The 9278-nt window shown below is 43.4% G+C and overlaps 1 protein-coding gene across 6 annotated transcripts in view; it reads right to left on the bottom strand.

The window, feature by feature from the left end:
- LOC105565763 (tensin-1-like) overlaps window positions 1-9278 on the bottom strand; it is a 137491-nt gene that overhangs the window by 33539 nt on the left and 94674 nt on the right. For all 6 annotated transcript variants that reach the window (XM_012019215.1, XM_012019214.1, XM_012019219.1 and 3 more), the window contains one exon: window positions 2966-3040. In XM_012019215.1, coding sequence (XP_011874605.1) covers window positions 2966-3040 — 75 coding nt within the window. The remainder of the gene's footprint in view (window positions 1-2965; window positions 3041-9278) is intronic.

Below are 9278 nucleotides of genomic sequence, written 5' to 3'. Positions count from 1 at the left end.
TCCTCCTCTCTCTCTCTCTCTCTCTCTCTCTCTCTCTCTCTCTCTCTCTCTCTCTCTCTGTCTCCTCCCTTTTCTCTCTTGCATTCGCGAAGATTGCCACCATTCGTCATCGTACGTTTACCCGACTACCCCAACTCGATAACCACCGCGAATCTCTCGCGCGTGCACTTCATTGATATCTCACTTCTCCGTAATTCAATCATCACCGGGGATGTCGCGTCTTTTTATCATCGCAGCGCCGAGGACCGAGAACCGTTTTTTTTTCTTCTGTCCTCTTCTTTTCCGCAGACCGTCAATTTTTCTAGCGAATTACACGCACGACCGCGCGCCCATCGGAGAACTTTCCGCGGTGCATGATTTGGAATAATCGCGATTTTGTGCAACAGCAGCTCGAGCGTGAAGAGATACGCCTGACACGAATTACACGGTATGATAAACAAATTCTGCGGGGAAAGCAAGCGCGACGTTCGAGCGTTGGGAACATTTTTTTTTTCGCCAGTTAAATTTTGCTAATCGAGCGAATATCATTTTTGCCGTGCGAGGTCAATGTCGCGCGGCTTATCTAAGCGCGCTGGTCGGTCGTACGTAGTTTAATTAAACTTTCTAAGTTCCCATTTGCTCCTTAATCATCTTACGTAGTCACGTGCATTCGGCGTGATCGCGGAAAGTTTCCTCATATCTTACAGCCTGTAATTGCCGAAAATCGGCAATTACTCCTTTGTTGAGTATGGCAATTCGAACGCGGGCACTAATATCGCTTTATCATAATTAAACATTACGCGAGAACTTACGATAAACGTGCGAGCATTGGTACAAGCGTGTCTGGGATAGTTGGAAAGTTCGGCGTATCTTTTCAATGATCTTGCGAATTGTGCCTTAATTCTTTGAGATCGTTCGATTTCTCGCTACGGCATTAATTTGATAATTAACAATTTAGTGGAGGAAAGTTTTCTATTACGAGATAGGCTCCTATTATGAGATAGCGGGGTTTCCGCTAAATCAATGGCTGGTTCCACCATGAACTTATTGCCCTTGGAGCGAAATCTGTATGGTGGAAAATTGATCGTTAGATCGCGTAATCGTTGCGAAAAAAGATTCGCTACTGAATTTGGACGTTGAGAACCTGCCGTCTCACATTAGAATCCAATCTCGTAATACAGGACTTTCCTCGAACGATGAAATAAAAGTTGTCATTGTTGCACGCATCTGGTCCCCACAATTAATTTTACGTCAGACGCTTTGCGTAAAGTAAATTACAATTTTAAAATAACTCGGGGAGGCTTGGATACGAGAAGAATGACGGAAAATACTGCGACGTAATCGACGGCGAATCGAGATTTTCTCGAGAAAGGGATTGACGTTTCGTTCCTCATCCGCCACGATAAACGTTCCACGAGGGCCCTTTTAAGAGGCGCTTACCGGGGATAGAAAGTAAGAATTTTTTCAGGTAGAAAATTAAAGCGAAAGCTTAGGAGAAGCCCTCGAAATAAAACACTAATTCGAAGGATCGATATGTTCTGTACAGCTCGTGAACACGGCGGGTACGGATCGCGCGAGGGTGGTCGGTGCACGAGCCAACTTCGAAATATTACTGGCGGGGTTGCGATAAGGATTACGGGCCCCCAATTAAAGTCCGGAAAATAATAAAAGAACGAACAGCGGCGAGATTACTCTCGTTCCGCTCCTCGCGACGTGACGTTTTATATCTGCTCGGATTCGCGCAAGAAATAGCGTTTTCGACCTGAGCAAATTTTGAGCGGCAAAATTTTAGTTTACCCCGAGACGAAAGTTTGCTGCTATTTTGACGCTTTTAAGGATAATTTAGATAGAAAGCAATAACCTACTTTGATGACATTATATATTTTTTACTCCTCCCTCGAATCTTTAATTCTAAAAGTTTACTTTTATCTCCTACTTAAAAGGACCTACTTTAATGCTAAATTGGCAAAAGTAGAAATTTCCGACACCATCAGTTTTAAAGTAAGAGTAAATTTTGCACTTGCAGTTCGACCTCTTTTACTGTCTTAGGTCCTGCTATATAATAGAATTAAATGTTCAACATAGGGTCAAAATTTCGACTCGGGTAATCGAAAATTTTTATTTACAATGATTTTACTGTACTTCTGCTCGCTCCTCTTACATCTGTGTTGAAAGTGAGCAAAACAAATGATCGAGACGCCTTGTCACAACGGCTTTCCTTCTCGTCGTGTCTCAATCGAATTAATCGTTCTCTTTTCCAATCATTTTTCATTCTCATCGTGCGACTGTTTCGGGAATACAGCGAAAGTGGTTCATTCGAGAGGGCACGGAGCTTGCTTTAGCACTGAGAGGTTGACGTCCCAAGGTCGGTTTGAAAGGGAGGTTTTACAAAGTATCGCGAGGATTATCGAACTCGGCGCTCAAGAACGCGGAAAATTAGACTTCTCGCATCGCGGTTCAACTTCAGTCCTGCCATCTCATGAAAGCTCAACCCTCTGTGTTATGTCCTCGGCGTTTGCTCTTTTAACGAGGACCTTTACGAGAACTCGTTTCTGAATCGTTGACATGCGACGTAAATGTATACAGTTCTCTTCTCGGTTCCCTAATCGCGAATTATATCGCGTTCCTCGCGTAATGGCGCTATATATTTCCGCTAAGGACTGCGACAAAGATGTTTAATACTAAACACCGTTCGAAAGTAACAGCCTGGGATTAACAACGATAATACAGCGCGGTTGTTTTATATAATAGTTTTTTTTCCGATTCCAGTATCCTAGAAAAGGTAACACGACGCGGTGGGGTGTAGTCGTGCTTGCTGCAAAAAAAGGGAGACGAACTTTTCGCGCGGAACTCCAGGGGATGAAGCTCCGTCTCGGAAGATGCCGCAGGCGCAGCGGCAAGACGGTTTCTCCATAACAACGTCCGCGCACAAACGCGAGGTAGCCTTTTCCGCGGGAGTAACTGTGTGTGCATCTCTGGTACTCACTTTTCCATCTGGACTGCATACTTTAATCCCCGCGAGCGAGACTATCAGGAGAACGGGCGTGAATCGATCGTTGTACTGAAACAAACAGATCAGAAGTCGTGCATGTAGCGGCTGAATAAAATTTCCACGAATACAATAATGTGCGTTCGTTCTCTTAAAATACAAGCCCGGCCCAAAATTTCGATGTTATTTCGATCAGGGATTGAATATAAGAGTTATTTTTAAAACAAAATATTCATTCGAGTTATCAAGCCTATTGTACCAACTGACCAATTTCAAGTTTAATTTCGCGAAAAATCTTTATTTTTCCGGGTCAATAAACTAGAGTTATTTTTTATTAATATTTTTGAAAATCATAGACGATTTATATCTAAAAGTAAAAATAAATTGTTAACCTTTTTCTCCCCATTTCGATAAAAATTAACCGTTAACCTTCGAGCGATTTGTATCTTAATCAGAAATAAGAGTTGTTCTGCCATTTTTATTTTTTCTCTCAAAAAATGAAAGTCACGCGTGCTTAATTTCTACGTTTACCTATCGAAAGAGGATCCCGAACGATATTCTAAAGTTGCCTTACGTAACACCTTCATTATTAGGTGCTTATTTTATTTTCATGAGTTACCTACGTCAATTACAGAGAATACAATATTTCTTTCGTTATAAACTTATATTTTTATCTAAGTAATAAAGTTTTGATACTTCTGATCTAATCTATGTATTATTTCATGTTCATTATGTTCCATGAAATTAGATGTATCATCATTTCCCATGAAAAATTAGATATATCTATTAAACGGTTTTTCTTTTCGATTTATTTATGGTCTCATTCGATTAAGCGCGCAAAAATCCCGTAAAATGGGCCACCCTAACAGTGACTAATTGTTGTTTTGTAGTCAATAAATCAGGCTGAGTTTTATTTTTGAGGGAGATATTTTTGCTTAAGAAATAACATTTATTTTTTTGTGATTTTTTTTCTCTCAAAAGTAACTCTCACGGTGTGACTTTTAAAGCAATTGACTAGGAAATAAAAGTTGCAATTTGATGAAAATCAAGAAATAATTTAAAAAAATCAAAGTCATGACATGATTTTTTCTAAAACAAAAAAATTATCGATTTCAATCCCTGATTTCGATACTTTTGAGGACAACTTACACCTACTTAGCTGATCTATACACCTACATAGACCAGCAATAACCTACTTTGATGACATTATTTTTTACTCCTTCTTTGAATCTTTAATTGTAAAATTTTACTTTAGCTTCTATTTAAAAGGACCTACTTTAATGCTAAATTGGCAAAGTAGAAATTTCCGACAAATCAGTTTTAAAGTAGGAGTTTTTGTACTTGCAGTTCGGCCTCTTTTACCGTCTTAGGTCCTGCTATTATAATAGAATTAAAGATTCGACATAGGACCAAAATTTCGACTCGGGGGCGTTGATAAAGTTGTTTGAATTCAAGATTCATACGTTGGGTGTAGTCAGCTTTCGAATCTGGGATGCATATACTGACTGTATTATGCATATGTGGAATCGTACGTAATAAAGATATCCCTGGAATTAAATGAAGATGGGATTCCTTGACGCAATTCTGGCTGTAGCTTACTCTAATAGCTCCAGAGGTATCTCAACACTTTTACGTTAAGGTAAATTATGCAAAATTTTCATCGGGTGCAACATCGCAAACACATTGACCGAACGGAAAGCAGCCGAGCAGAACGTGCGATAATGCGTTTACTATTTGGTCCGTGTATTTAGAAGGGGCGTCCAGTATCCACTTCATCCGAGCTCTCCCTATTGGAAAGATCGAGCCTCCTGCAACTTTGAAGCGGTCGTCCAATTTCGAAATTGAAAAGTTGGCAAGCTACGCGGTATAATTCAGAGAGCGGACTCTACGCGAGAGTGTTTCTCGTCGGAGACGCGGTTCATTGTCTTGAAAAGCCGAGGTTGATGTTGCTCGGGCCACAAAAGGGGGGGAGATCTCTGGTATAATTACGGTAACGCACGGGGTGTTGTTCGATAAAGGACACTGGCGCAATCCTTTTCCCCTCTGCAGAACAATTCGCAGATATGCTCTCGGGATTTTTATAATTGCGCGCGGTACTCCGTAAAAGTTCCGCCGAAGAAACATGCCTCGTACCAAACTTCCCAGCTGCGGTAATTATAAATTTACAATACGGAGGAGACGTACAACGTCTTCGACATTGACATCGCCGGCGTCTGCGGCAGTCTTGTTTGCGAATGCTCGTAACAAGGCATTTCAATACGATAACTTTAAGGAAGCAAACGACGGCGAGGGCGTAATTTAATGTAATGTACTTCGTGCAGCTTCAAGCAGTCCTGAGAGCCCCTCGCTTCTCAAGGGACTACAATAATTATGTCTCCTTATAATAAGGATGTCGCACAATAAGGAAGGCCTTCCCGTCAACTGGTCGTTTTTTTTAAATGCCTTTCTGTTTAATAAATGCGGGATCCCCTTATCTCGGCCGAGTAGCAGTTATTCTGAATTTAACGTGCTACTCTTTCGCGCTAGCTGTTTTCTTTTTTTAATATTTACTTAAACAACGTATCCTAACCGCAATCATTTTTTATAATTCCTTAATAAAGCAAAACGTGCTCGTTTTTTTGTAAATACAAATAAATAAGCGAAAAGGTGAAACGTTAGTAACGATATAAGGTGACAGTGTGAAAAAAAATTATATTTAAGCCATCGAAAATACACTTCCGGTACTTGGGAATCGAACCTGATCCTCCTGGGTGAGAGCTACGTATTTCTCCCCAGGGTTCCTTTTTTTTCACACTGTCGTCTTATATAGCTCGTTACTAATGTGTGGCCTTTTCGTTCATTTATTTCCTTTGTCAGTTTAGATAATTACACAATTAAACACAAATAGTGTTTGTTATTGATAATAAAACTTTGAATACCAGAACTTTCGATTTGATATTTGGAGCTTCTTAAGCTCCACATATTAAAGGAAAGGCCGGGCGGGATAATTGATCGGAAATTGAAATTCGACGAGTAGAATATTCGCGTGTGAAACAGCAATAGCGTGGCGCTCTCTGCGAGGTGTGTAAAAAGCGGTCGATTCGTTCGAAACAGCTGCTCGAGAGCGACTTGCTTATACGTTCGTCTTCCGGTTCGATACCCATCAGGAGACTACAGATGTAGCATTCATGGTATATGGCGGTTTTTCTCTTTATTACATTTTTTTTCTTCCTTCTTCGCGCCACCGCTGCTGTCATCATCATGGAATAACCGAAGCGGCGTCACGACGAGACGAATACGAAACGTCACGAAGCCCTCCTCGTCGTCAGAGGCATATCCTCTTATTTCTTTCGCGCGGCAAGATGCATTGTAATAAGATGTCGGAGAACGTGAAAAGTGCGCGTGTACAGGGTGTCCCAGGAGGAAAGGTCAATATTCTGGGAGGTGATAGTGCCGGTCATTTTAAGCAAAAATGTCCATACGAATGTACGTCGCATTCCCCGCTGTTTCCGAGATAGAGCTACTTGAATGTCTCGTGTATTTACTTGTTTTCCGTACACTTCGCCCTTCATCAAACCTCATAAACGTCTGCGGGAATTTACTCTTATACGTCTGTTGACTGTTGTGCCGATAACATTGTACAAATGTTCAAGATGCCTCGCATATTCACAAACGTCGAATATGCAGATATGCCGTATGCTCGCGGTTTCTGCGACGGTAGCGCGACCGCTGCCGTTGAAGAATACCGTCGACGCTTTCCCACAAAATTTCGAATCGTAAAGTTTTCCAAGATTTTCAATACATCGCGTGAAAGCGGAACGCTTGCCAGTGTTTCATGCTTTATCTGAACGAGGACGTCAACAAAGTGTGCTCTATCTCGGAAACGGCGGGGAATGGGACGTACATTCGTATGGACATTTTTGCTTAAAATGACCGACACTATCACCTCCCAGAATATTGACCTTTCCTCCTGGGACACCCTGTATATCAGATATATGACACGTTCGCTAGACTGTTACGCTGGCCGTAGCATTGATGTGCAAATTAAAACGGGAGAGATTCTTGCGCTTCAGCTCGAAAAATATTTTCATTTAAAAAGAAGCGCTCCCCCCCGAGTAAACTTCCGAGTAAAGACATTCAACTGCAACGCGTAATATCCTTTTCTTCTTTTGGACGGCGTCTCCGATTTCCAGGAACGTCAATGACGGGGAATACCAATCCTTTAAATGGAAATCTTTTTCTTTTTCTTTCAGGGGCAATTCAAGGCATCCTTTCAGCGCAAGCTAAATAGCGGAGTCCCTTTAACGTTCGCGTAATTGCCGCATCGCGATGCCTCCTTTCGTGTTCGCGGTGGATGCGAACGATATTCGCCGGAGTTGACATCGCCGTCATTACGGTCCCTGTTGAAACGGAAACGATACGGCGAAGTTTGTGCAAGGTGCACCGCGCGAACTTACGGTTTGTTTAAGGAAACTGCCAGACGCGGTTACGAATACGCGGAAAAGGCGTGGTGGAAGGCTCGTCGACCGACCTTCGGTCCGCCAAGGTCCCGAGTGCCAACCCTCGCCGCCGTACATCCGCCGACACCGGCGGTTTGCAACCGAATGGTTTCGGCCGACACGTCGCATGCGAAATTTATTCATCGGCTAAAGAACGGCGCGCCGCTCGAAGCTCTCAAACGTTCGTTTTCAAGCATAGAAATCTCTTTAAGTTGCCAGTAATGAATAACAATAATCAAGCGTTTTAGTCGACATTAACCGGCCAGTGTTTTAATACGGAAAATTTATTGGTGAAAAATATTACCTCGGCCAGGGTTCGAACCTGGACTTCCCTACTCCCTAGGCGTCTCGCCAATTCGACCACTGAGGCATGTGGTAATATTTGTCGCAATAACAGTATAAAGATGATATGTTCGCGTCTATTTTTAAGCCGGCCCAAGTGATCGTCTTTAAGACAACGACCAACGACATCCGGCGGTGCATCCTGCGCGTCGCTGTGCCGTTTGGATTTCGTCTTATTGTTAATTCGTCAGCGGATAATCGTAGACAATGATGATTAGCGTGCGAGACAACGGGCGCTCCCTAACTATAATGTCTCCCAATGGCCTTTATTATCCGTTCGAATTGTGCTTTCGTTCCCCGCCGCGTCGCTTCCCTTTCTCTCTGATTCTCATCCGTTACGCGTTTATCCCTAAAGCAATCGAATTACGCCCGACGTAAGGATGTTATTTAATTATCAACGTCGCTCCCGGACGTGGAAAGCAATTTGCAGGCCGCTGCTCGATTATCTTTATCACGGCTTGCTATCGGCGCGCTAATTACGCTTTAGCGACGCAGACACATGATGATGACGGCAAAAACGACAACAAGATATTACGGCGACACTCTGGTCCCACGATATTAACGCGGGGGGGGGAGGGAAAAAAAAGAAAACTGAATCGCTCCTGACGAGGTGAGATCGAAAAAAAAAGAAAGAAAGAGAGGAGGGAAAACCGGAATAAATAGTTACCGCACAAAGTCGCGGCGAGGCGACGTGCACCACGTCGCTTATAAACGTCCGTAGAAATAACCGGGAATTTCGTAATCGTTATGTGAGACGGTGGGCTCGCAGGTTGAAACGGAATTTTCTTCTCGCGGCGCGGGGAATAGTGGCTAACAAGATTGTACACAGAAAATCCGCCTAAACAAAGTAGACGGGGACGAGGAATAACGAGGAAGACGTCAGGAGAGCGCGCCGGGGCTCGGCGCGTTTCCCGAGCGCATTATTAAGGGAATCGGTCCCCGTCTGAGTATTTCCGCGACAGAAGCCCACCCTCCCCCCCCCCCCTCATCCCCGCCGTCCTTCAGCCGTCGCGCGTTTATCTCTCCGTCTCGTCCCGCGCGTTCCTTGATTGTCCAGAAAGGGTACGTTCCCATCCTCCCCCGCTGACGCAATCTTCGATCTCTCCGTGACGTATCCCGAAGGCGGTATCCCGATACGATACGTCTCGGGCGTAGCGACGTCCGCCGGAAATGGCAGGCGCGCCTTTCTCCGTCCGTTGAGCTCGTCGTTGCGAAAAACTGACGCGCGGCGCGTAATTAGATTTCGCGAGAATTTACGGGTTGATCGCGCAATTGCGGAAGGTGGTGCCCGCACAAAGCGTTCAACAATTGAAATTTTAGGTACGCTGTAGTTGTAAATTTTATCTATCGGCACGCGAAATCTCGGACCCGGTCGCCGACGAGATAAAATGAAGAAAAAATGTTAAAGTTGTATTTTTTAACATTCCAGTGAACACCAAGTAACGGTTGCATAACATCAATATTTTAATTGGTAATTATTTAGATTAACA

Source organism: Vollenhovia emeryi, unplaced genomic scaffold (genome assembly GCF_000949405.1).
Source record: "Vollenhovia emeryi isolate VEMERY1.0 unplaced genomic scaffold, V.emery_V1.0 DF939149.1, whole genome shotgun sequence".
NCBI lineage: Eukaryota > Metazoa > Arthropoda > Insecta > Hymenoptera > Formicidae > Vollenhovia > Vollenhovia emeryi.
Note: the sequence above shows the minus strand (reverse complement) of the source record. Positions and strands in the feature narration are given on the sequence as shown.